Source organism: Pelodiscus sinensis, chromosome 3 (assembly GCF_049634645.1).
Source record: "Pelodiscus sinensis isolate JC-2024 chromosome 3, ASM4963464v1, whole genome shotgun sequence".
In the NCBI taxonomy this organism is placed as follows: domain Eukaryota; kingdom Metazoa; phylum Chordata; order Testudines; family Trionychidae; genus Pelodiscus; species Pelodiscus sinensis.
Window position 1 is genome coordinate 107492853 of NC_134713.1, and position 27528 is coordinate 107520380.

Genomic DNA, 27528 nt, shown 5'->3' on the forward strand with positions numbered 1-27528 from the left:
GTCAGACTTCTCCATTTAACACAGAGACTTGACTAGAGTGCAGCTTGCAGAATCAGAATAGCAGATTTTTATAAAGCAGAAAGCAAACATAAACAAATCTTTAAGAAAGTTTAAGAAAGGGCGGGAATGGTCTCATGTTATAGAGAATGTATAGAAAACTGCTTATATGTTCTGAATTATAGTGATTATATAAAGCACAATATTTTGCTTTGATACTATTTGCTTTTCTCACAAGCAAATAGTAACAAACTCAGACAAAATAAAATAAACAAATAGACTGTTAGCACCTTAAAGTCTAATAAAACGTGTAGATGGTATCATGAGCTTTCGTGGGCGTAACCCGCTTCTTCAGATGACAGGAAGAAGGAAAGCTCATGATACCATAAATGTTTTGTTAGTCTTTAAGGTGCCTACTAGTCTATTTGTTGTTGTTTTTTTAAGTTTTTCCTGTTAAAGACTAACTCAGCTACCTCTCTGAAGCTTTCAGAAAAAATAGTTGTATTCAAATATTTTCTTTAAAGAAGAAAGATATATATATATATATATATATCTCTCCTGACCTAACTGACATCAAATAGCAAAACTCCTGTTGGGTCCATGATTTCTTTCATGGCATTTTATTTAATCTGTATGATGCTTACATAAATTTAGATTACTCTATGCAGGGGGTCAGACTAGATGATCATAATGGTCCCTTCTGACCTTAAAGTCTATGAGTCTATACGGTGCCTATTTATATTTTGCTGTTTACATATATAGAGAGGCTTTCATTTTAGTTGAACATGATGTTTATAATCATGAATACACATGGAACAAATTGCTCTTTATCTTTTAATAAAAAGACTGGATATAAAAGTGTTTGTAATAGGATAGGTTTTTTTCCCTTTCTGAATTAGTGCTAGTATATTAAAAATCAGTATCTTTTTTTAGAACTTTTTACCAAAACAAGATATTTCAAAGGTAGGGGTTTAAATGATCTTCTCTGAATTAATTTGGAGAGATTTAACTGCAGTGTTTCTGTCCTCTCTTATAGTGAATATATGAAAATTTAAGTCTGGTTTTCATTGTGTCCTCTTGCCAGCATAACATGCACACATTTCTATCATAAACAGTATCATTGGTAGCCCTTGAAAAGAATTATTCCTGAATTTTAAGTGTCTTTACTTTTAAGAATTAAATTTTCTGCTTCTGTGTATTTTGGTGCTTGTCTTTTGTTGTTGTTCTGTTCGAATGTATGTAGAGAGAGAGTGTCAAATTTGCTCACTCTTATCTCAAGATTTTATTTAGGAAAAATATATTTTCAAATATTTTAACTTTATTCACTACTATCTAAGGCTACGTCTAGACTGCAGGCTTCTTTCAGAAGAAGCTTTTCTGGAAGAGATCTTCCAAAAAAACTTCTGAAAAAGAGTGTCCACGTTGCTTTTTCTATGCGCTTTGGCAATCTGCCTTTTTGACAGATAGCGTCCATTCAGTGTGGATGCTATCTTGAATTTAAGCTGTGATTACTATGGTCGGAGTAGCCACCAGGGCACCTGTGCTTTTTCCTCTTTCCTCTTCTTTCGAAAGAACTCCCTCTTCCCCATCCACAAGAGCTCTTTCAGAAAAAAGGTTTCTTCCTTGTAGAAAGAGGTTTATCAATGTCAGAAAAACCCCTCTGTTCTTTCGATTTCCTCCCCCCTCCCCCCCCCCGAAAGAATGCGATTGCAGTGTGGATGTAAGTGAAGCTTTTTTTTCGGAAAAATGGCTGCTTTTCTGAAAAAAACCTCTGTAATGTAGATATAGCCTTAATGACCATAACTTATTTTCTGAAGTTGTCCTAAAGGCAAATCTATGTGCCATATGTTTGTCTATTCTGGATTATCAGGGGAAAATATTGAAGTATCTCTTTAATTTTTCAGCCTCTGATTTGACTAAACTTCTCTTGTATGTATATTCATCTCATTCTTCAGAGTTTGAGTCAGTATACTTTATATTGGGCAACTTGGCCACGTATGGATATTTTGAGTTGTGTGAAGAATTTGTACAACTAATGGAATATTTCTGTGAATATCATGGTCCAGGAAATTCTCGGGTTCGGCACCAGTCAGGTCCCAAAGGTACTGTACTATAGAGGTTCAACCAATATTAGAAAAAATGAATCCTATTATCTGACCAATATAAATACAAAAACTGTGTGTGTAGATTAGCCCTTAATCTAAAATACAGATTTTGTCTTTTAAACCCGCAAATTTCACCTGACTTAAATTATTTGTTTATAAAATCAAACTTACAAATACAAAAATACTGGACAATTGCTTACTTTCTCATTGTTACCATATAATTATAAAATAAATAAATCGGAACATAAACATTGTACCTGTTGAACCTCTGTATATCAGGGCCAGAGAGTCCTGCTCGGCTGACAGCAGTGGTCCAGCGTGGGCAGTTATGCCAGTGTCTGGGAACCCTGCCCTGGGAGTCCAGCTGGGCCAGCAGCAGGGGGGCCAGCATGGCAGAGGGCTCTGGCAGGACCAACGGGCAGTGGAGCCAGTGGTGGGGAGCCTGGCAGAGCCGGCATCCAGGAGCCCAGCGGGCCAGCGCAGCAGCGGGCTCCAGCAGACCAGTGGCTGGGAGTCCTATGCAGTGGGGCTGGCAATCATAAGCTTGGTGGGCAGTCTCCAGTAGGCCATGAGCGGAGTCAAACTAGGGGCTGGTGGCAGGGAAGCCAGAACTGACCTTCCCTGGTCCAGAAAACTCCCTCATTCAGGACAAGTCAGGTCCCAAAGGTACGGGACCAGAGAGGTCCAACCTCTACTTACATTTCAGTGCATAGTATACAGAATAGTATAAACTAGTCGTATGAAATTTTAGTTTGTACCAGCGATGAAAGTAACTTAAAATGTCTTATGGGTACTGTCCTATTGCAACCCCATATCCCCGCAAGATCTTTAAATAGCTGCCTGCTGGCTTTTGCCACAGCTCAGCCAGCTCTTACTGGAGCGGCGCACCACGGTGCATCCACTTACTTTCACCTCTCGTCTGTACTGACTTCGCTGGTGTTTTATGTAGCTTCTTGTAAAGCTAGCAAGTATCTAGGTGAGTTGATGTACCCCTAGAAGAACTGTGTACCCATGGTTCACAACTACTGTTCTGCTTAAACTTTCCCTGATTAAAAATATTTTAAAAACTGTAATCAGGAAGGACTCAATGCTTTTTGTGTTTAAACCCTAAAATCTTTACCACAAATCCTATTCAATTAATGTAATAGGGGCCATCTGTAGTGTACGTAGAATGGCTTGTTTTTATTCTGGATTTTGGGGGTTTTTTTATCTTCATTGATAGAATCTCTGGTCATTGTAAACCCAGACAGAGTAACTAATCAGATGAATTCCACAACTTGTCCCTGATTACTTTTGGGAGACTAGATCAAAGTAGACCTATCTCTAAATTGAACTCCTTGACAGTCAGCAATGCTGTGTTTCCATGGCTTTACAAACATAAAGACAGTTTAAACAAGCTTTTAACCCATTTTCATAGAGATATCTTACAACTAAGTTTTTTTCCATTGTTTTGACTACTAATACATATTCTCTCCTCTTTACTTCTTCCTCCTTTGTAAAAGAGTAATTATCAGCAAAACCAATCAACTGCCTCACATTCCTTTAATTATTAAATGGATTGTAAAGAATGTAAAGGTGTTCAGAGTTTGCCTACCTCCATGATGAAACACTAAGTATTTATGGAGAGTCATATTTTGCTCCCAGATAGAGCCGCTCTACATTTTACTTGGATCTACGTTGTATGTGGCTCCTTCATTTTATAACGATCTTCCATACAGGTTAAATACTGGGTATTTCTTGTTAGTTTACTTTAAATGGATAGGTTCCTTTTGAGAATGGGTAATCTCTTCATCTGCATGATGGAGGGAAAAATTTACCTTAAACTTTTAGGTGTGTCTTAAAAAACTGAAGGTGTAATGAAATGACAGATCATATAACACTTCAGATGTCAGAGCTCATGGTTTTCACTTTGTGGGATTTTTTTTATTTCCTCTCAGTATCTTTAATAATCCCACTCCTCTTTCTCCTCTCCCCAGTTCCCTGTTTGTTCCCCCTCTGATACAGATTTTATTACCAACTGGGGCCAATCCTATTTCTGTTGACTTCAGAACTAACCTAATCAGGTTTAAATAATGGAACACCACTAACACAAGCAGAAGAGAAGAAATTAAAAGGGAATGTATAAGATTTATAATCCCAATTGCTCAAATACAATTTTCATGCGGCCAGTTTCCAGAAAGGAAAAGGCCGACCAGTTTAGCCTCTTATAGTTATTTTAATTCTGAGAGGAAGTTCAGTCTGTTGTTCTTCATGCATTCTAATGCCATACATTTCATATTTTCTAAGAGCCTGTTTTTCAGGGTTTCTGTGCATCCCGAATTCCAAATGAAATAAATGAAAATTGCTGGTGCTTAGTATCTACAAAAACCAGGCCTTTTAAATGTTTTGCTTCTAGAGCTATTGCCACTAATGGTGACATCTTAAAAACAGCTGCACATCTACTATTGGGAAGCCAGTTTATCAAGTAAAAAAATTTCATTTCTGAAATGCTGATCATCAGCTTGCCTGTCCTCTCTGGCCCTTGTAGAAGATTCTCTGTATGGCCGGGGCATATGTGAAGAGAAGAGATGGAGGTTGGGCTCTAGCAATTCCTCCCAGATGTCCCTCAATTTGAGGAATATTCTCATTTGATCTGAAGTTCCCTATGTTCTACACAGATTTGGTGTCCCCTTACTTTTATTGTTGGAAATTGATAAAAAAAATTACCCCCCTTCCCCCCATGAATCTGACCTTATGGGAAGGAGGGTTCTTTACAGCAAACAATTCTCACAGGTTTTACAAGGTTCTTACTTAATTATTTTTTCTGTCTTTTATTTTTGGATATTTTTTTGCATGTGGAATTTACATGTAAGTCTTGGCACTTGGAGAGGGATAGGTTTCAGGCTGTACTATTTTTTTTCTCATTCTTCAGGATCTGCCATGACCAAGAAACTCCTAGTTGCTGAAGTGGGGCACACAGGGTGTGATGGAGTTAAGGGTAGAGGATGTTTGTTGCTGGGGTTAGAGCCTTTTGACCACATTGGAGGGGATGAAATAGTTTCTTAAGACACTAACAATACAAAACTTTTTCTAATATACTTAACAATAAGATACACTTTTTGGCTTTTAAACAGGACTTGGGGAGGGCAGGGGAGAGATCAGGGTCTGTTTTTGTGTTACCTGAAAGGTGTTTTTTTATATCCCTTTTCTTAGCAGAAGAAATATGACTTTATAGCAAATGTGTAGTGGATGTGTCACATCTAGTAGAGTTTTTTCCAGATACTGTACCTAGGCAGGCAGCTTATAGTGAGGAAACTCTCCTGAAATTGTTTTGGGGTGTGTTTTTTTCCCTTTGCATCATTTTTCTTTAATTTGAGAAGTCATTCATAAGTAACCCAATTCAAAATAATATCCATGCTTTAAAGGCTGCCTGAATATTTGGGTTTGGAAGGAGAATTAGAGCAGTCTTCTGGAATTCCTTCACTTTAAAAAAAAAAGTGTTATTTGACAAACATTTAAAAGAAGTAAAATATGGTCATAAAATAGTTAAGGGGTAGTTAGGCAGCCTTTATATGAACAATTCCCAGGTCTCCACATGAGGGGCCAGGCTGCTTGCCAACAACAGGGATTGGAGCGGATAAGGGGAGGGGTCTCCCTTAAGATGAACCACATGACTCACCTCCCACCCGCGTCAGTTGCTTATAGTCCCAAAACGAGATAGCCGCGAAGCGAATGGACCACAAAGGACTGCCTGGCAAGCGAGAGGGGCTGCTGCAACACGCCTGCAGTTTGCTTTCCTCCTCAGGCAGTGGAGGAAGGGATTCAGTGTGTTCTCGTTAGCGCAAGAAGCTGCTTTGCTTGTGTCACTCTTGATTTACACTGAGTCTTCACAGGACAGAAATATAAGGTAGCGTCACACTGTGGGGAGAAAATTTCTGGCCAGCAGAGTTGTTTGAAAAATGCTGGGGACCATAACGATTACAGGTGGGTAAAAGTGGCATGCTGTACCGTGTGAACTTTTATTGATTATTGGTTTTCTCTGCCTCTGTGGCACTCCGGTGATTTTGTGTTGCAGAATTTTTTTACAGCCTACAGAGGCTGGGGCGTGGCAGACTGTCCCGTGCATACAGGAGTGCTCCTTTAACTGTCCCGGTAGGGTGCTGGGGAGAGAGAGGGGAGGAGTGGGCACATTTTAAAGAAGTTGTCCTAAATGGTTTATCAGAATAATCATTGTTAAATTCACAGTACATACGTTGGAATTTCTTGTCCCTTATAATAGGACATTTGCTATAGAATTTGTAATGCAGGAACAATTGATGGGCTTCCAGATTTAAAAAAAAATGATTTTTTTAATTATACGGGAGTAGAAGAAAATAAGCTTGCAGTTGAACTAAAAGGACAAATAAGTGCAAAAGAAGACCACCCATGACTGCCTTGAAGCTGTGGATAATTATGAATCAAGAGATAATGTAATACAAAAATATTATCCTTCAGTTAAATGAAATTGAAACAGATTTATGGTAGGGGATGTAATTTAGACCCTACAAAAACATTAATGAATCTTTGTTGCTTAATCATGCTTACTTTACAATGGCAAAACAAAAATTGTATCTGAGAGTAGTTTACGAAGAAATGTACATTACTTTCACTATAAATTTGAGTTTAATCACTGTAGTTTTTTGTGTCTATGTAGATAAGTACTTCATAGTCACTTAATCGTTTCTTATAAGGCATTCCAACCAACTTCTTGAAGCCATGAATTCTAAGGGTTGAATTAACTTGTTAAAACTTTGTTTTAAGTTCAGTTGAATTATAAATAACCAATTTTGTCATATCCGCTCTCTCATACATCCTAAGGCTATAGATTACACTGTTTTGAAAGAGTTTTTTTTTTTTGATCACTCAGCTGTTTGTTTCCCCCCAGAAAACTTGGATGCTCAGATTTTATATTTTTATGCAGTCTATTGTCCCACATACATATAGTTAGGTGCAGTATGGACTTTAATTAAAAGGTACATTCCTTGCTCAATTATTGTTTGTTTTTTATCGTAATAGCTATTAAAATGAAGTAAAAGTAGTGTGAAGAATGGAGCTATCCCTCATCTGTTAAATAATTTATATTTTAAACAAGATCCTAAAGAACTGAAAATTTTGTAGGTGTCAGAAAAATATGCTAATTGTTTGTTTGCTACTCTGGTGATTTTGAAAGCATTTCCTCACAGAACTCTGTGCAGATAAGTCTCATATTCTAGTGAAAATTTAAAGTTTGATTAGAAGTTTAGAAAAGTATGAACAACAAACAAAACCTTCCTTACTGTAGATTAATTTGTTTGCTGGTTCTGGATTTTGCATTCAACTGAGTAAAAATTTCTTAAGTAATCTCTTCAGCTTCAGTTTTCCTATTTTATTGTTTGAACAACGTTATTCAGTCTCTTGGCATTTTCTTGAGCTAGTAAATGGACATCACAAATACCTGAGTCCTGGATTTTCATGTTTAAATTGTTAGATCAACAGGTACAGCATTTCTACTGAGGACAAAACACCCAAAAGTTCCCCTCTGGGAGAATTTGAGCCTGGGAGGGATGGCATGTAGTCTGTAACAGCTGGAGGGGGTATAGGAAGAGGGGGGTTCTGTGGTCAAAGCTTTACTTGGTGGTGTTGTTTACAATGGGGTTTTCATTAAACTAGATGCTTAATGAGCTTATTGCATGCTGAGTCTGTCCTTAAGGACTTTCTTTTTTCTTTTCTTTTATTGCTAGTAATCAAAGGCTAATTAATGTATTTCTGAGGAAACCTTTTTTATAGGTTCACAATAATGATGAAAGAAAGAAAAAGATAATGAACTACCAAAATTGACTTTTGCAAGAATTTGAACTTGCTCATAGGATCAGTTAACATCTAAATGTAGCAGTTTATGCTTTTTTTAAAAAAAAACAGGACTATGTGCGCTGACAGTGTAAATTAATTTAGGTGCATGTAAATCTCTCTGCAGTTTTCAAGTAAAATTTAAATGGCAAGTAATGCTAAAATTTATCTTACATTAAGATGTCTTGAGAAGTAGAACTTTCAATTTTATTCTTATTGTGAATTGGCATTATTCATTGTTACATTTCAGAAACATCCTGATTTATATTTATAACGGTGCTCTTTAAGTAAATACTATAATATATATCTTTTAACTCTTCTTTGTCCTTAAGGGATACATCAGGGTTTTCTTTTTTCAGATAGCTGAGCAGTAGTGTTATAATAAATATAATGATATTTTGGAGAAAGTAAGAATTTAAAAAAAAAAACACTACTGAATATGAGGAGAGTAGCTAAGCTTTAAAACCCTGATTTCATAATTATTTGTCGCATGCTGATTTGGTTAAGATGCATAGTAGCTGTGCTGACTTGAAATCATAACCATTGTGAGAAATTCATTCAGCTAAGAATCTCTAAATACAGTAATTGAAAAATTAATGAAGGTAAAAGTATCAAAGCAAATACATGTTTTAGAAATATTTAAATAACTATACAAATATATGATTTAAATAATTAAATTGGTAAAATACAATACCTTATGATAGGAATTTCATAAATAAGATCTCAATCTGCCTTGTTCTGGAGTAAACTTTTACTACTGTATCATAAATGTCTGAAAATAAAGTGTTTATGATGAAAGGCAATACCATAACATTCCTAATGCTTGTGCTTTCACTTAAGTTAGTTACATTATATTAACTCATATGTAATTTACTTTCATCAGAACCATTCTTCTGCTTTTTTTTTTCAAAGAGAAATAAAATTCAGAAGAATGGTAATGATGTATTTGCCTTAACCCCAACCTTATTACTGTTAGGTAAACAAAAAAAGTGTGGGGTTACTACACTTAGCTGTTTGACAGTCTGCTTAACACTACTAAGTGCATCCAAGGTGGAGTCAACTGTGAATTTTTATGTAAAAATAAATCACTGGAAAATTCATGGATTACAAGTGTTCATTGTGAAATCCAAAGTGCAAATCTTTAAATGCTAATTACTGCTATCTACAAAGAAATCCCTCCCCATAAATAGGCACAATAAATCCGTGCTCAAAAATAGGTGAGTGGGATAGAATGGTCAAGGAAGTACTATGGATTTTTACATAAAAGAGTTATTTGTAATTTGAGGTGTAGATGTAAATATAGCCATTGGAAGTTCAGGAAGGAGAAGAAAGACCTTGCAAAATACCTTGCCAGGAGTCAGCAGTTCTTCAGACTTCAGTACATTAAGCTCTTCAATGTAAAATTTATTATAGCGCATAAAGAATGTTTAAAATGTTCTGTTATTTATTAAACCAAATGAGTGAACATCTGCTTTATTATTAAAAGTGAATATCCTCAAACCTGCTGTAAAACACAACTGGGTTTATAATAGGAATGTCAATGAGTAGTTGAGGATTACTATATGCACCCCCCGCCATACTGCCTCCGTATCAGAATGTATAAGGAATGTTAGATACCGTGTAATTGAATAATCATGTAACTGCATCAAATTTTAGCAGTTACACAACTATTCAAAAGCCCCTGGGGGCTGACTTCCCTTTCCTCCTCTCCCCCATTGTCAGCACTGCTATCTCTCTATCAGAGGCAGCAAAGGGTGGGGAGGAGACAGTGCCTGTGAAGCTGGCTTTTAAGCCAACTCTCAGGAGCACCAGAGCCACCTGCCTCCTCCCACACCCATGCTGCTGCCTTTGATAGACAGCGGTGAGGGGAAGGAGAGGCGGGAGCCGTACATCTAGAAGTCTGCTTTCAAGCAAGGTCCCCACGCATATCGGGTCTTGCCCCCCCCCCCCCCCCCAGGCAGCGAGGGGAGCACTGGCACTGCCCCACCCCCATGCATGTGCTGCTACATCCCTGGAGGGGGGGAGGCTGGTGGCAGAGGCTGCTCTGTGAGATGCCAGCACACAGCCTCTGTCTCTGGGTGCTCCCCCCCCCCCCCCCCCGCCCCCTTCAGGGTGGCAGGCAGGAGTCCGTTTGTGCAGGGAGCCAGTTTAAAAACTGATAGAGGCAGCAGTGCAGGGTGGGAGGGAGCTCTCTGGGAGTGGAGCCAGAGCACACTGGCTACCAGCCCTGCCCCCAGGGGCTATTGAATAGTTGTGTACTATCAGAAGCAAAAACAATGGAGCCCTGTGGCACCTTGACAACTAACATTTATTACATCATAAGCTTTTGAGGGTAAAATCTACTTCATCAGGTAAATTGGAGTGGAGTTTAGCACGTGCATGCTTGTGTGTGTGTGTGTGGACCGCAAAAAAAAAAAAAAGAGTACTTGCCTTGGATGCCCTCTTTCTTTTGTTGTCTTCATACACCCATGCATCTGCAAACTCCACTCTAATTCATCTGATTACGTCAGTTTTACACTTGAAAGCTTAGTTGTTTTTGGCTACCTTTACGAGACTTATCAGAAGGAACAAAATCAGTCCATCCACATCATTCTTAAATTTCCCTGTTGTGTGTCTGGCTGTTCTGTTATGTGAATGTCAGAACGCTTCATGATTTTTACATGTCAAAATATTTTGCAATGCTAGGCACAATGGAGGCAGAAATGGTTTATATCCTTTATGCTATATAGGTATAAAGCCAGAGACTTTCACTTACACTCATATAACCCCAATAATTACAATATGACCAAGAACAGAATCTGGCCCTTAGTATTTAAACATTTAATAAACTTAAAATGAAAAATCCCTCTTTGGAGTCTTTCAGTGCCTGGTGGAGTATATAGAACAGGGGTATAGGGTGTGTATGACATATATCTGATGGATTCAGAATTTAGGGAATTTATGGAAAAAATCCAGGGCTATGCTACAAATCCTAGGGGGGAACTCAACCAGCTCCAGATGTTGACATGGTTGACTGCAAGAACATGAAATGCTACAGATTTAAGTGTTGCCTTTTTTTTCCCATCCAACTACTAGAAATGGAATGCATTCTCACCCTTAAAGGGAAGGGAGAGGTGGGAGAAGTTAAGAAAAGCTGTGAACAGTAGCTGCCAACTTAATAGAAGATAAATGCAAAAAAAGGTTATTCATTCGCCATTCATTCACCAGGTTATTCATTGGATTTTAGTGAGAAAATGACTGAAATATGTATGGACATCTTAATATTGTGTTAATATTATTTCCTTCTGCATAAAATACTACTGAGCTCTAGAGTACAAACTACATATTGAATTAAAAATACAATTTGATTTAGTTGCAGCAGCAGTTAGGAGCTGAAACTGGAACAGTAAATGCTCCAAAATAAGTACTGAGCTGATGGATTGTGTGAGATTACCCATGTTATGTTCTTGTCACTCCCAACATATTGTGCATGTGAGGCGCATGGAGTGGTGCACTGTAAAGACCGTTTCAGCCTTCATCCTAAATATATGACTTGTATCCTTTTTTTATTTTTATTTTTTAACAAAAGTAAGTTATTTGAATGTACCCTTTTCTGCAGTCCTCGTTTCCTTCTAACTTTTATTTAATGAATTATTGAAATGAGAATTACATATGTAATCCAAATTTCTTTGAAAGCTACTATAAAGTTACTTTAACAAATTTAAAAAAAAAATCTTACTACAAAGTCCAATAAATAGTTAGGTATGTTATTAATTCTTGTCTGTAGCTTTCATAATAAATATATAGCTTTTTATCTTCAAAGCATTTAACATATTAACTAATTAATGGATTCTGTGCCTTAGCATTCTGTATCATAGCTTATATACTGATAGCACTAAAAAAGTAAATACAGAGTGATTGCCATGCAGTACTGCTGTTCATAAAGGCATTGCTTTATATCTGTGGTGTCCAACCAGTTCTGGAGCTAGTGGCTAGTGAACTAGCCACACTCAACTGGTCAAATAGCCACATGTGGGCAGTGGCTACCATGGCTTTATATGCATCTGTCAGACTCAGCAACTGAGTCTTATTAAACTGATTGGAAATTGAACTGTATATTTGGGTTCTAAGAATACTAAAAACTGGCCAAAACTGTTTTGTTTTTTGTTTTTTTTTTTTTGGGCACTCCGTGGTTAATTCTTAGGGGCTCAACACTTAATTAAGGAGAGCCATTAGAAGGACTTGTGCCTTGAGGGACAATTTCTAGCTATTAAGATTTTTGCCTACCTGGAGTCAGCCCTACATTTAGTCCTGTTCCTGCTGCCCTTCCTGTCTTTGGCACCTCTGCTACCAAAATCTGCATTCCCAACATGCCCCAGTCCTTTGATCTGCAAATCATTAAAGAGAGAGGCAAGGTTTCAGTTGAAGAAAGAACAAGCACTTTGCTTCCAGGTCAGGGAGGTTGATGGAGTGAGTGTGAGGCTTTCTCACCCCTTTGGATACAGGTTCACTGAGTTAGGTTTGCATGGATCAGGCTGCCAGGCTAAAACTGTTGCAAAGATTGGGCTCAGATTCCAGCTTTGTAAGGTCCGAAAGCTCAGATGTCATCCCACCATGCTATCAAGCCTTTTTGGTTTTGTTTTTTAATTTTTTTTCAACACCACACAGCCTGAGCTCCATGAACTTAGTTGACTTGGGCTAGCGGTGGGTTTTTAATCTCTTTGGGCCATATCTGCACTACAAAATGTTACCGGCATAGAACATGGCTGTGAAGAACTGAGTTAGCTGATGCAATGCCGCATATAACTTAGTAGTCAGGGTAGATAAGGACAAATCATATTCAGTTTCATGTTTGCTAACTTGGTTCAAGTAGTGTAAAATTTTGCAGTGTAAGCAAGGCCATGGAGGGTAAGAAAGCACTTTTGGAGACTGCATGGGGGGCTGGAATAGGGAGGAATACTCAGAGGGGATTCTGCTGAAAGGGGAGGAAAGACCGTCTCTCTCTCGGTCTCTCCCGTCCCCCCACAATTTTTTTGCTGTTTGCCACCTGAAATTGAGATTTTTATAATGGAAAAGCTATTGGCAATATTAGTAACTTGTCTGTTGTCCCAGATTCTCCACCCTCAATGCATTTTGCTGATAATTTTTAAAATATTTGATATACCACATATTTCAAGAGCTTTTTCCCTTGGGAAATCCCACTCATACTTTGAGACAAGCTTCCTGTTTAACTATAGTTTTATGGAAATCACGTAACTATTGTTATGATTTCTAGGGCAAAGAATGAATGAAAGGAGGGCGTTCATAATTTGTTTGTCCTCTCAGCTTGTGAAGCAGCTGACTTCAGTTTTAGAAAAATGAATTAATCATGAATTTTCCATTGTTTAGATGTGGAAATTGAGAGGGGAGGTTAGAGAGTTGCATTCAGACTATTGCTAAGTACTTCTTACCTGTAATTCTCAGTAATGCTTTTGCTTGTGGAATGCACCAAAGTCTACAAAAGACTTACATTCCCAAAGAGAGAATAAGCCCAGATTCTTTTAGAAGGGTTTTATCCCTACTCCGCCCTTGCAACTTACTGTTTGAACTTTTCTTTTGATTACTTAAAATGCCATGAGGGCCAGGGTTTTATTGGAGTGTAGACTTTTTGAGTTAGATGAGGTTGTTTAGTCTATGAAAAGGAAGAAATTTTTACTCAATACAGTTACCATTAGTGATGCCAGTTGTCGAGTAAACAGGTGGCATTTTGCTATTAAATGTGGATCTAGCTCATTAGTTGGGATCTTGTAGGTGTATTTTTAGGTTGGTTGGTGAATTTGTATTCCAAATATTCACAGATGCAGTTTCTTCCAAAGGGATTTAGACACATAAGTCACTTTTGAAAGTATGACTTAAGCTAAATTTTCAAAACTGCCTATGTGCCCTGTGGCAGAATTATTACATTCATCTAAATATCTAATGAAGGGCGATACTTGTCTTGTTGCCACTGGACTTGGATCTTTTTTTTCCTTTGTGTACTCTCAGTATTACAGTTAGATCTACACAGCAAGGGAATGCACGTTCTCATCCTTTCTTTGTTTTGCCTCTTGCACAATATCAAGAGTCTGGTCTGGTAAAATAATTGATTTCGTCTCATTGATTTCGGGGGGGAAGGGGGGGAGGATTTCACCTCATTTCAGATTGTTAAAGAATGTTCCCTCACCCCAAAGAAACAGAGCTGAAGGATATTAACTTAGGGCTAATGTAATTTGACAAACCATTAATGATATTTAATATCCCTAGTTTAAAGTATCGGTTAATTGAATAGTCGAGTAACCTCAAGAATTTTTATTGGTTAGTCGACTATTCTTTAGTCCCTGGGGGCAGGGCTAGTAGCCAGTGCTTCACTCTTGAGGAGCCCCCTGCTACTTCGCACTGTATCAGAGGCAGCAGTGCAGGGGTGCCATGTGGGAGGTGGTCCATAAGGGGAGCCAGTTTAAAAACCAGCTTCCCTCACGGACCAGCTGCCTGTCACCCTATGCTGCTGCCTCTGATACAGAGGCGGCAGCGTGGGGTGGCAGCAGTGCCTATCTAGTGTGAGTCTGAGCTCCTGGAGCCATCGTGAGCCAGAACTATTATATCCCTACTTTAAACTTGATATTACTTATTTTTGTATACCATTAACTTCAAGAGACAGAGACATATGTGCCTGACATACTATAGTGTTATCTGTAAAAATGCTGATGTACTGCCATCTGCTGTTCTTTTCAATAATGTGGTAATTGTCTGGTGCTTCAATTCTTCAATTGGAGGAAAAGGACATAACGTGAAGTATGCTGGCAAAGTTTTTCATATGGAAATGTGTGTTTTGAAACTGAGCTCCTTATAAACAATGTGGCATTTTTGTATGCACTAATAATTACTTTGCTTCTGCTTTGGCAGGGAAGAGCTCAAATGTTGAGGTAGGAAGTAGCAGCTGAAAAATTACCTCAGTGCAGACATTTGGAAAACAGAGCAGACATCCCAACCTCGTAAATGTTCTATAATTAGATTCCACCAAGCCTGTAACAAATGGGAGGTCCGGCGTCACTATCCCTTCTTATGATGGAATCACAGACAGTAGCCCCCTAGTCTTTCCAGTCTGCCTTGCCACCCGCAGAAACTGGACTTTTTCAATAAAAAGTCACTTAAAACAAAAATCACACCACATCAGGCTGTTCCTAGTCCCAAGAGAAGCTTCGGCTTCTTACAGAAGACAAGCTGATAGTGTCACTACTATGTGAGCTTTTCCATGGGCTTTTCTTCTCATGGTGGAGAGGGAAGCCATGCATTTTGAGTCTTTAATCTTCTCTCCAGTGACAACTTGCTTTGAAATGAAGCTCTTTTGTGTCAAAATTCTTCATTTGCATTCCATAAGACTTTTCTTATTTGGTGGGTTTTTTAGTTACAGGGATATATACGATGTTAATTTTTGTTACTGCATTATAACAGGACATAAATATGCGAAAACAAAGCAAGTACCATTCAACAACTTTTCATTAAGTTTAAATATCAAAATAACTTTGATCTACAGTAGAACCTCAGCATTATGAACACCTTGGGAATGGAGATTGTTCAGAACTCTGAAATGTTCATAGCTCTGAACAAAACATTATGGTTCTTTCAAAAGTTTACAAGTGAACAATGACTTAATACACCTTTAACAAAATACAGGACTATGTAGCACTTTAAAGACTAACAAGATGGTTTATTAGATGATGAGCTTTCGTGCGCCAGACCCACTTCCTCAGATCAAATAGTGGAAGAAAATAGTCACAACCATATATACCAAAGGATACAATTTAAAAAAATGAACACATATGAAAAGGACAAATCACATTTCAGAACAGGGGGGGAATGCAGGGGGAGGGAGGAAAGGAAGGTAAATGCCTGTGAGTTAATGATATTAGAGGTGGGGAAGGGGAGATGTCTGTGAGTTAATGGTATTAGAGGTGATAATTGGGGAAGCTATCTTTGTAATGGGTAAGGTAGTTGGGGTCTTTGTTCAGCCCCCTGCGGAGAGTGTCGAATTTTAGCATGAATGCCAGTTCAGAGGATTCCCTTTCAAGTACAGATTTGAATGTCTTCTGAAGTAGGATGCATGTGATTAGGTCATTGAGACAGTGTCCTTTCTGGTTGAAATGGCTATTTGATCTGAGGAAGTGGGTCTGGCCCATGAAAGCTCATCATCTAATAAACCATCTTGTTAGTCTTTAAAGTGCTTCATAGTCCTGTATTTTGTTTCAGCTACACCAGACTAACATGGCTACATTTCTATCACTTAATACACCTTTGTCACTTTACTGTAAAAAGAAAAATGCTGCTTTCCCTGTTGGTTTTTTTTTTAGTAGTTTGTTTAACACGGTGCTGTATTACATTTCCACTAGGGACATAAAAGCCTATTTAATTAATTAACTAGGCATGGCCAAGTTTCCTGTGGTCCCAAAAAGTTTGTTTACAGCCACCAGTTCTGGTTCTGTGTTCTGTGCTGTTGTTTAGCTCAAATTTGCCTCCTAAATGTCTTGTAAGAACCCAGTAAGCAGTGGAAGTGTTGGTAATGATGCTAGACAATATTTACCTCCCATGGTTTGGCAAATTAACTGGCTTGGCACTAGTCAGTCCTGAGGGTGCTGGACTAGAAAGCTTCAACCGGTATTTGTCCTTCTTGTGATGCTGTGATGGGCATACCTGGTGCTTTCTTTGTCTTGGAGATACCATGGGTCAGTGTTCCAATTACCATCTATCTTTCTCCAAATAGAATGTGGGGGAAGCACAGCTGAAATTAATCTAGGATGAATAATCAGTGAAGGCCTCCTCAGGCTCAAAGCTACAATTAATCCAAATCAGTTACCATTAGTATCCAAAATTGCTGTGATTCCACTCAGTGCCTGGGCCACATCCACCTATAAGGCCCTGTCTATCACAACATGCTACAGGTATTGATCTCTGAGAGGAACACCTAAAGATGAGCCCAGGTTCAAGTTACTATCCCTAGCATCTAGAAAAATGATACACACCAATCACATTAATTCATTTTTCCAAAGGCTATATGCCTCAAAAGACCTTTCCGGTGATAGGTAAGTCTACACCATCCCTGGATACTGGTGTTGATGTATGCCTTTCCAGTGATTCCTGTGATACCAACCAGTGGTGTTGAGGAAATGGAGGTAAGATGCAGGACTGATGATTATCAATATCCCTAATATGGGTCAGTCAGTCCTGGTACTCTGATGTGATGAATTTTTCAATTCAACCCCTTATTTCCCTAGTGGCTTTGCAGAACAATGGTCTTGCACCCACTCAGCTTGATTTCACCAAAAGAAAAACTGTTTAGCTAAGGTTCAGAACGTTCTGCTGTACGGCAGGAAACTTTCAACCAGATAAAGCTAAATAAATATTTATTATGTGGACATCTCTGTACCAGATTTATCCCTTAACATCACCTATTTTAGCAGTATTGGACTATTTCAGGACTGAAATAATCTGGACTTTCCAACAGTTCCATAAAGATCCACAAGCAACAATATCTATACATCACCTCTCAATCGACCCTTTTTTCTCACCTTTCTGTTGCAAGATTCCTGAAGGGCCCCATGTATGTATTTTCTCCCCACTGAGGGGCTCTCTTCTTCTTGGCATCCCACCATTGGTTGTTGGGTCTCTTGTTTTGTCCTTAGAGACTTGTTATCTATACAACTTGACTGCCTTTCTGGCTGCCATTACATTACATCAAATGGAAGGGCAGAAGAGATTCAGGTCCTCATACCAGGTCGTCTATACAGTTTCATAAGGACAGAGTCACTCTTGGTTTTCATCCAAGTTTTTGCTCAAAGTTGTTTGAGTTCCAATGATCAATGCAAAGTTAAGACCATACAAGAGAGGTTTGGTCCACAGCTTAAACTAGAGGGGATTGTTTTCAGTGAGGAATCTAGCCTAGGATGCTTTGGATGCTGAATGCACTACCTATCTGGTAAACATTTAGTGTGTCTAGTTAATCATCTGTATTTTAGATGACTTGATTTAACTTGTTAGGCAGGAAATGCAAATCATTGACCAGTCTTGTGTAGGTGGTACTCACCTCTGTGCCCTCAAGAGACAACAGCAAAGAAGGCTGGTCCCATCCTCAACACAACATCTCAGCAATTCTGTAGCTCAGTGGTCACCAACCAGAATCGCCTGGTAGATCCTGGAGCCTCTGACAGGTGATCCTGCCTGACTGATTTGGCCAAGAGGCTATCAAGTGCTGGCATTTTAGCTGCCCTTTCTACTGCTGCCATGCTTCTCCTACCCCCTGCCATGGAACTGTCTCCCCCCACACATACACCATCAGAGCCTTCTGCTTGCTATACAGGATAGTGGAGACAACAGAGGGGGGTGTTGATGTCAGGGTGTTTCCCCACCTCTGTACCCCATTTAGGGATGTAAAATTATGATTTAATCAGTTAAAACGGGGTGGGCAGGGGATCTGGAGCATCCCTGCCCATGGCGGGCCGGGCCCACTGCCGACGGAGGTTGCTCCAACTGGTCTGGAGCATTAGGTGGGAGGCTGTTCTGCCCCTGCATTTAACCAGTTAACCATTCACATCCCTAATCTCCATGCTGGGGAGGACATGACAGGGCTTGGATGAAGTGGAGGTAACTTCGTAGCAGCTGCTCCTTCATCTGAATATGCTCAGCATGTTTCAAGGGGAAACATAACATATCTGCCACTCTCTCATATCATGTATATCTCTGTCATTCACACATGTACACTCTTGCCAAGTCTACACCCACTTTACAGCACTAACTTTCTGGCTCGGGTGTGAAAAATACCTCCCCTGCACCTTGCAAAGGTGGTTTACATAGAGCTCTGGGAGAGCTCTCACCTAGCACTCATGCTGTGGACACATTTTCAGTTTAAAACCCAGCCGTACTTTAAACTGTAAGGCTGCGTCTAGACTAGCATGATTTTGCGGAAATACTTTTAACGGAAAAGTTTTTCCGTTAAAAGTGTTTCCGCAAAAGCATGTCTAGATTGGCACGTATGCTTTTGCGCAAAAAGTGCTTTTGCACAAAAGCATCCATGGCCAGTCTAGATGCGATTTTCCGCAAGAAAGCCCCGATTGCCATTTTAGCCATTGAGGCTTTTTTGTGCAAAACAGTTCTTCTTCCCTGTCTACACTGGCCCTCTTGAGCAAGTATTCTTGCTCAAGAGGGCTTTTTCCCAAGTGGGAGTGTGAAAGTATGCGCGCAAGAAGCACTGATTTTGTACATTACAAAGTCAGTGTTCTTGCGCAAATTCAAGCGGCCAGTGTAGACAGCTGGTGAGTTTTTGCGCTAAAGCGGCTGCTTTTGTGCAAAATCTTGCCAGTCTAGACGCACCCTAAGTGTAGACAAAGCCACACTCATCTCCCAACCCAGCATATACTTGTGGTGATGTTGCTTCTTTTACTTCTGTCAAAGTGTGTTATTTTAGGTTTTTAATTGGTGTGTGCCTTTCATAATTTTTATGCTTACACTTATTTAATTGAGTAGTGAGTTCTGAAAGTTCTGAAATGCCTGACCTGTGTTGTGGCTGGAGTAACTTATGTCTAGGTTTTTGGTTTCTACTGGTGGTGCATATCTACATGGTACCATGATAACATACATAACAAAATTCATTCTGCATGTTGACAGAAAAAGTTAGAGGGAACACTTGCAGGGTTAGGGTTACAGCATATTTTCTTTCTTCCCCAGTAAAGCCAATATATTTGTAGGTATTCTACTTCTAAACCAGGTGACATTTAAACTTGTTAGTTTGAATTAGCATTAGGGTTCCCTGAACAAGACAATATATTTAATAGTGCAATCTGGCAGAGTAATAATATTTAGGAAATATATATGATTTCAGGTGAATCTGTAGAAACATGAAATTACATATTTAATTGTTGTGGTTATAACATTCAACCAATTGGATATCTGTGTTTTTAGTACAGCAGAGATTTAAAATCAGTAATTTAAGGATATGCTGGTTTCTGGCTGGAGAACACTAGACTTGTTCTTTAAGATAATAAGCAGCAGGTGAGAATGGTTTAGTGAAAACCCAATACTGTTATGGTCCAACTTCTATCAGATAAATCTGTATTACAACTATATTGATCAGGAAAAATCCATCCCCTTGAGCAATGCTGTTATATCAACATAAGCTCCCCCCATGACAGATGATGTCAACTCCAGTCTTGCAGAGGTAAATTAACTTTGCAGACGGAGAATAGTAGATTCTTCACTGAAGTGTTATAACAGCACAACAGTACCATAGTCCTGTCCTTAGAACACTACTACTTAGAAGAAACAATGCCATAAAATAGTCCCAAGATCCTTCTCCTTCCATTTAGACAATAACATCTGTTTCCAAGGCTTGAAAAATCCATTGTTCCTTGAAAGGGTTGTCCTTTGGAAGCTGAGTGTGTGAGTAAGGAGGTTTTTTAAATGAAAGTTTAGTTGTGAAATGAGGATGACAACTCCACTGTGACTCCCATATATCTATCACTTATCCACATTATCGGATAAGGAAGGCATAGAGCAGTGGTCTCCAACCTTTTTACACCCAAGTTCACTTTTTAAATGACAGACCAAGCCAAGAGCTACCACCCCACCCCTTCCTTGAAGCCCCACCCTCTCTATTCTCCTCCTCTCCATCACTTGCTATTCCCAATCCCTATACTGCTGCTTATTTATTTTTTTTATTCTTCTGTAGGAAGAGGTTTTTCCAACATTTGGCCTGTCTACACTGGACCAAATGTCAGAAAAAAAACCCTTCTTTTGGAAGCCACCTTATTCCTTGTGGAAAGAGGAATATAGGGCCTATTTGCTCTTCCACTAAAAAAGTGGAAGAACAAACGCAACCCTGGATGCAGAAGAGTTTTTCTGGGATATCTCCAGAATCCTGAAAAACTCTGGACCCTCGCTGTGTTGAGACAGGATGTGTAGGCTCTGGGGTGGGAATGAGGGATTTGGGTGTTGGAAGGGATGAGAGGTGCAAGCTCTGGGAGGAAATCTGGATGCAGGAGGAGGTGGAGAAGGGGACACTGGCTCCGGGAGGGGGCTCCAGGCTGGGCAGTGTTGGGATACTAAGCAAGCCACAGGCTTGCTGATGTGAGGGTGCAGGAATTTGGGTTGGAGTATGTGAGGGGCTGAGGGCAGGGGATTCCAGTGTTTGATAGGCTCAGATATAGGGTCTGGGGAAGGGGGAATGCAGGAGTGGTTGTGGCCATATGGGGGATTGGCCCCAATTGGAGGTTTGTTGGCCAGGCTTCATTTTTAAATAGAATACTATGTTAAACACAAAAAGTTTCTGCATTGTCTTTATTTATGAGGATGGCAGGGAACCTGCCTTGAGTCAGGGGTCACTGACCCATAGAAAAGTCATTTGGGGACACAGTACTGGGGAGGAGTGCTAGTGGGTTCTGGAGCAGGGAACAGGGTGCCAGTGGGGGCAGGGGAGAGGGGGCAAAGTGCCAGGACAGGTTTCTGCAGAGGGGAGCGGGGGGCAGGTTTCTGTAGTAGGAGACAGGGTGCCAGAAGGATCTGGTTTCTGCAGGGGGGGCAGGGTGCCGGGGGACAAGTTTCTGTGGGGGGGGGCAGGTTTCTGCAGCGGGGTCGGGGAGGCAAGGGAGAGGAAACGGGGGGCCAGCAGGCCGGGGGACAAGTTTGGGGCAGAGGAGAGGGAACAAGGCTGGGGGCAGGGAGTTCCCTACACCAGCCACGGAGGGAAGCCTCCGTCCCGCGCTCCTTCCGGACTGACCGCAAGGCAGCTGGGCTGGAGCGAAGAAAAGTGGCTGCCCAGCCAGCTGGCCATGGTGCTCAGCCAGGGTTGCCACCAAGCTCCACGTGGGCAGGCGCAGATGGGAAGCTGCCCAATCAGCTGGAGCGCGGTTCAGCCTCCTGTGGGCTGAACGCCACAGCCAGCAGGCCAGGCAGCTTCTCCTCTGCGCCAGCCCACATGGAGCATGGTGCACCCTGGCTGAGCGCCATGGCCAGCTGGCCGGGCAGCTGCTTCTCTTCCCTCCAGCCTGGCTGCCCTGCGCTCAGCCCAGGGAGGCTGCACCTCGCTTCAGCTGTGAAAGCCATAGTCAGATAGCTGGGGTGTTTCAGCCCTCCCGACCTCCCAGCTCCCACCATTCCTCGCAGATACTCACCTGTGTTGTTGCTCAGTGAGTAGCTGCTCCTCAAATGAGGAAATCTAATGTAAATGTACTGCGCAGGCGCGCAGTTCAGAGAGGGCTCATGAGCTACTTTTAGAGCCCCTGAGATCTACTGGTAGCTCACGATCTACTGGTTGGTGCATAGAGCAACAGTGTTTTCTCCTCCTGCCCCATCTTCCGGTTACTATAAAGAAGAAGGAAAGGAAAAACTTTCTCGGGTGCTAGGCCCAATCTTTTTTAGCCAAATGCTGATCTGAAAGATGATGGGTGCCTACCAGGGTTCAGGGATAAAAGTCTAATAGAAATGTTAGCCCCATTAATTTCCTAATAACAGTATGCTGGCTGCATCACATAGATAGCCCCATTGTACTTAAATGTATCATCTACCTCTGATGAATAGGGATAGTTCACAGAGCAGTAGTGTCTGGTATTTTTTTCTTCAAAACTTCTCTTCCCTCTCTAACAGATCTTCAGCATGCAGCCCCTGCATCAGGAGTGATTTAAACAGCTTTGGTCCCATTTGATGCCAGTGCAGCAGCATGCTAACCTCAAGGAAATGTTACGACTTAAGGACTGATTTATTGTGTGTGTGTCAAACTTCTAACAACTGTTTTTCAACACTTTTCTTTCTTTCACCCTGCTGGAGCCATAGAAGTATGTAGCTGATGGTATAGAAATGGGGTGAGACGGTAGGCATTGTTGGGCTGATATCTATCTGAGACATGCTGTGGAAGAGATGACAATATGTCCAGGGTTTAAAGGCAGTCCCAGCTCTTCTGCTATGTCTCCAAGCTTGAGTGATATTCTGGGACAACTATGAGACTTAGCAGTTTTCCTCTTGATTTTCTGACAGTCGTGTCAAGAGACAGAAGAATTACCTTTCTTATCAAGTTCAGCAAACTGAAATTTGCTTTAAGAGGGGAGAAATTAAGCTAGCTTCAGGATTTGAATTTATTTTTTAAAGGAGGTGATTGGAAAAGATGATTATTTAAAGTTGGAAAATAAAAGCAAAATGAGGGGGAGGGTGGTTATCACTCTGAAGTGGAGATTGAAGGTGGGAAAAGAGAAACTGAGTTACTTTTAACTGCAACAGGTAAGAGAGTACAGTCACTACTACCTTTCTTGTCTCCAAATGAAACCAGTCAGAGGGATAGTTGAGTATTCTGTAACAGGAAAGACCATTAGCACCTTGGTTGGTTGGTTGGTTGGTTGATAATGTGTGATCCATCCGATATCAGGATTCATACCATTTGCATGAGAATTAAACTTGTGAATGAAGTTAAGTTTCAGTCCTTCTCTGTGTATTTGGTTTGTGGAATTGGTCTGAAACAAAACAGCGACCTGGAGATCCATTAATGAGTGTCCCGGAAGATTAAAGTGTTGTATGTTTTTGTGATATCAATGGCTCGCACATTATCAACCAACCAAACAATGAATATGCTAATGGTTCTCAATGTCTGTGTAGAATCTGGTGTTGGTCATCTTCCTTTCCAAGTGCAAACTTATGGTTCTTATCAGCCTCTCGTAATTATTTAGTCTTTTAGGTGCTGACTATTTGTTGTGTTTTAAGTCTTTCCTGCTGTCCCTCTGAAGCTTATCTACTCGTTCTTCTCTCCTCCCCTCCCCCTTATTTATTCTTGGATTTGGACTTCCAATTCTCTGGTCATCTGAAGAAGTGGGTTATGCCCACGAAAGCTCATGATGCCATCTACATGTTTTGTTAGTCTTTCAGGTACTACTAGACTATTTGTTGATTGTTTAAGTTTTTCCTGTTACAGACTAACTTGGCTATCCCCTGAAGATTTCTATAACTGCCACTTCCAGGCAGTTACTAGTTTTAGAATCCCGGCTGACAGAATTCCTAGTAGTCAAATGCTAGAAGCAATGATGTAGGAGTGAAGATTTATTACTATAATTTACCTGTAAATCTTCTCTAAAGGTAAAGAATGTTCTTCATTTCTCCCAAATCCCATGGGTCTCCCTAATAATAGAACATTTTACTTGGGCCACCAGTTTAGCCATGATTCAATACTCACATTGTTGACTTACTTAATATGATCTTCTAGGGTTGCAGGTTTATCTGTTTTTATTTTATTATTTTTTCTGTAGCCTAGTGCTATAGGTAATGTTTACAGTAAACTGTGGAGATAACGTAAGGTCTTATTGCCAGGTTTTGAATGTTTTTCCCTCAAGTATAGTCCTGGACACTCCAGGAGATACAGATTGTCATGTGATGAAACCTCCAGGAATACTTCCTGCAGAGAGTCTAGTATTGTTAGGGGACCCACTGCAGCCTTATCTTCCTAAAATCATTTAGCCACCTAATAGTCCCAACCAAAATTGGCAGCCCTGCTGTAGTCATGAAATAAGTTAAAACAAAAATATATAGTGCATTCCGAAAATAAAAGTCCAAAAAGAATTCCATGTAACTACCTCTATTTTTGCTTTAATTTTTCTTTGCCAATGACTTATATTTATTTGAGTACACAACTATAACACATTTGCTTCCTTTTATTGTCTCTTGCATAGTAATTTCACTGTTAACCTCATAAGTTATTTCAGAACTACCTTAATAAATGCAAATGTCAACCTGCTACTACTAATATGAAAAATTCTAGGCTAGTTCACTTTCAAAATTCAGTGATCCTTCTCAGATATGTGTTAAACTGTAAGCCCCTGTGGGAAGATGAGTGGATTTTATAAAATATAACTCTGATTCTACAATTATTGAATGCAGACAGGTACTCACTCCTTTGTGAGTCTCCTGCCCCAGTGAAGCCAATTGCACTTTACAGGTGCAAGGTTCTATCAGCATTGTGTTCTGCTGGAGGACAAGGGTTTAAATGTGTTGTTTGCAACTTGTTCTGTGGGATTGTATTTCTTCAAAACCAAATAGCAGTAAGTTGATATTGTTGGCATTTAGCAACACCAGGGTCAGAATGAGGTCTTATGTTGATTATGTGGAATTTAATCATTTTAACTGTCATAGTAGTTGTAAGTGGAACACAGTGCATTCCGACATTCATTTCTTCTGAGTGAGTGTTGGAGTCTCTTGAGTTTTCTCAGTTACATTTTTCTAGAAAGGAAAAAGTTTCATTTTAGCTTTCTTGCTAACTTAACTGCCTGGCACTTAGGTAGTATTATACTCTTATGGCTCATCTAGACTACAGGGAAAGGTCGAAAGAAGATATGCAAAAATTTCGAAAGTGAAAGTAAGACTGGCTTTTTTCTGACAACCCCTCCTCCCCCCTTGTCGAAAAGCTGCATAAACCTCCTTTTTTGAGGAAGGGCAGCTTTTTGACAAAGGGGGCAGTTTGCCAAAAAAGTCATGCCTTAATTACTTTCACTTTCGAAAGCTCTGCTTTCGACTGTTCCCTGTAGTCTAAATGAGCAGCCATGGTCTAAACGTTACCATGCATATGCTGCATTTAAGTCTCCAACTGATGTCTCTCGAGTTGTTGCTACCTACTGGCAATATACTAATAAAGACACAGTCAATGGCATGTTTTGCCAATCAATCATAATGTATAGTGTAAATAAATAACCCTGGCACTCCACCCAGAAAAACTACACTGCCTATTAGAATTCTGATTGTATACTATCTAAGGCAGGGGTGGGGAACCTTTTTTGGGTTGGAGGTCGCTGGCCCATAGAAAAAATCAGTCAGGGCCGCACAAAAGTGAGAAGCCCCTGGCTGAGAAGGAAAAAGTCACTCCTCACATTCCCCTCACACACCATAGTCTAGGCTAGTAGATTTTGTATGCTCCAGTCCTGTGGATGAGTAGGGGGGCTAGCGTGCCAGACCGGGCTCCCCAATGCAGCAGGAATTTCCTGAGCCTCGGGAGGCCTCATCCAGCCTGTGGGCCTGAGGTTCCCCACCCCTGATTTAATCCATAAGCTAAACTATCTCCACCTAGAGGCCAAATGCTCTTAGCATGAAAGCTGTAAGAGATTTGTCCCTTTTGAGGAGCTGTAGAGAAGTAGGAAGGGCTCAGATTGATACACTGAGTGAAGCACATGTCAGCATGTGGTGCAGAAAGGTGCACTGTAAGTAGAAAGTTAAATGTTTGAAAATCTTAACTGAAAATTTTCTTTTTGAAGTAAGGTTTTGGAAAATCTCTTGTAGAACAGAAAAACAAACAATTTTTAGTTTTTTAGGGCTACATTGTGATTTTGTTTGTGGCAGTGCTGGGGAGTAAGAGTAGAAGGCTCTGCATTCTGCATGCAGACTACCATATCTGTGCAGAGAGACAGGAAGGAAAAATAGATTCCTTGGGGCTTGTGTTCTTCTGTCCTCTCCTGTGCATATAAACATAAGAGTGGAAGGGAACAGAGACTGGCCTCCTCCCAATACTAAAACCAGCATGGCTGCACCAGTGGACATTCATAACAAAGAGTGCCTAATATAGACCGGATGGAGTATACTTGTTCTTTTTTCCTTCCCTCCTGAAACTACTGGATTTTTGAAATCACAGGTGTCCTCTGACTTTACTGGGACAGTGCTATGTCTAATGGGAGTAAAAGTCACAGGAGCACCCAGGATGGTGCTAGAGATAAAGCTGCTAAGAACTGAGATTAAAATTGGGTTCTTGCCTTCTCATGCATCATCATCACTGTGCAAGCCAAACTATACTCCTTTTTACACCTACAACCTCACTAATTTTACCAGCTGTTTTACTGGGGAGGAATTTAGCTGTCGAACATTTCAATACTGGTGATATGTGGAAAAATGAAAGACTGTAAGATCTCAGGGTGAGTTTGCAGGATTGGTGATTATGATCATATTTGTTGTTGAAGATGTGTAAAGGCATGGAACTATATGCACTGCCATTTGAAAAAATGCTTTTTTTAAAAGTCTTAATAAACCGTGCAGAAATGTCTGGCTTGTGGCTGAAGCAGAGGACAACTGGTGGTCAGAATACTTGCATTCTGTTTTAGGCTTGGCCATGGACCATGTCATGTTGTATTATATTCAGATGGAGCCATAAGAAAATATTCCCCTTCCGGCAGCATGTTGTCCACTGCAATCTTTCATTCTTGATGCTGTGCTCTTCTAACTGGGAAGGAGGTTGAATGTCTGCTTCAGAAAAAAAATTGCTTATGCTATCCTCAGTAGTAGTAGCATTTCTGAAGTGAACAGCTGTTACCCACATAAAACCTAACCTGTTTTATAGTCTTGAACTTCACTTGCACAGAAAAAGAGTGAGCCTAGAATGTTCTGAATGAGCTTTCTGTCAAGCAACAAGTCCAGACATGATTTTCTTTACCACTTACAAATGAGGGGGAAGCTAAGTTTATAAGAACTGCTGATAAAGCCTGTATTAGCAGACCTTGGAATTGCCACCATAATATTGAACTATGTCACATTAAGATCTAAATTAGTATATGCATTAAAAGTTGAAATACCTTATTTGAGTGATTTA

At 40.1% G+C, this 27528-nt stretch overlaps 1 protein-coding gene across 5 annotated transcripts in view; it reads left to right on the plus strand.

Moving 5' to 3' along the window:
* AKAP12 (A-kinase anchoring protein 12) overlaps positions 1–27528 on the plus strand; it is a 129761-nt gene that overhangs the window by 85241 nt on the left and 16992 nt on the right. Inside the window, exon 1 of one of the 5 annotated variants that reach the window (XM_075924438.1) lies at positions 5759–6065. The exons of the other annotated variants lie outside the window; for them this stretch is intronic. Coding sequence (XP_075780553.1) covers positions 6041–6065 — 25 coding nt within the window. The 5' untranslated portion in view covers positions 5759–6040. Of the gene's footprint in view, positions 1–5758; positions 6066–27528 lie in introns of those variants that run through there. 5 annotated transcript variants of the gene reach the window in all.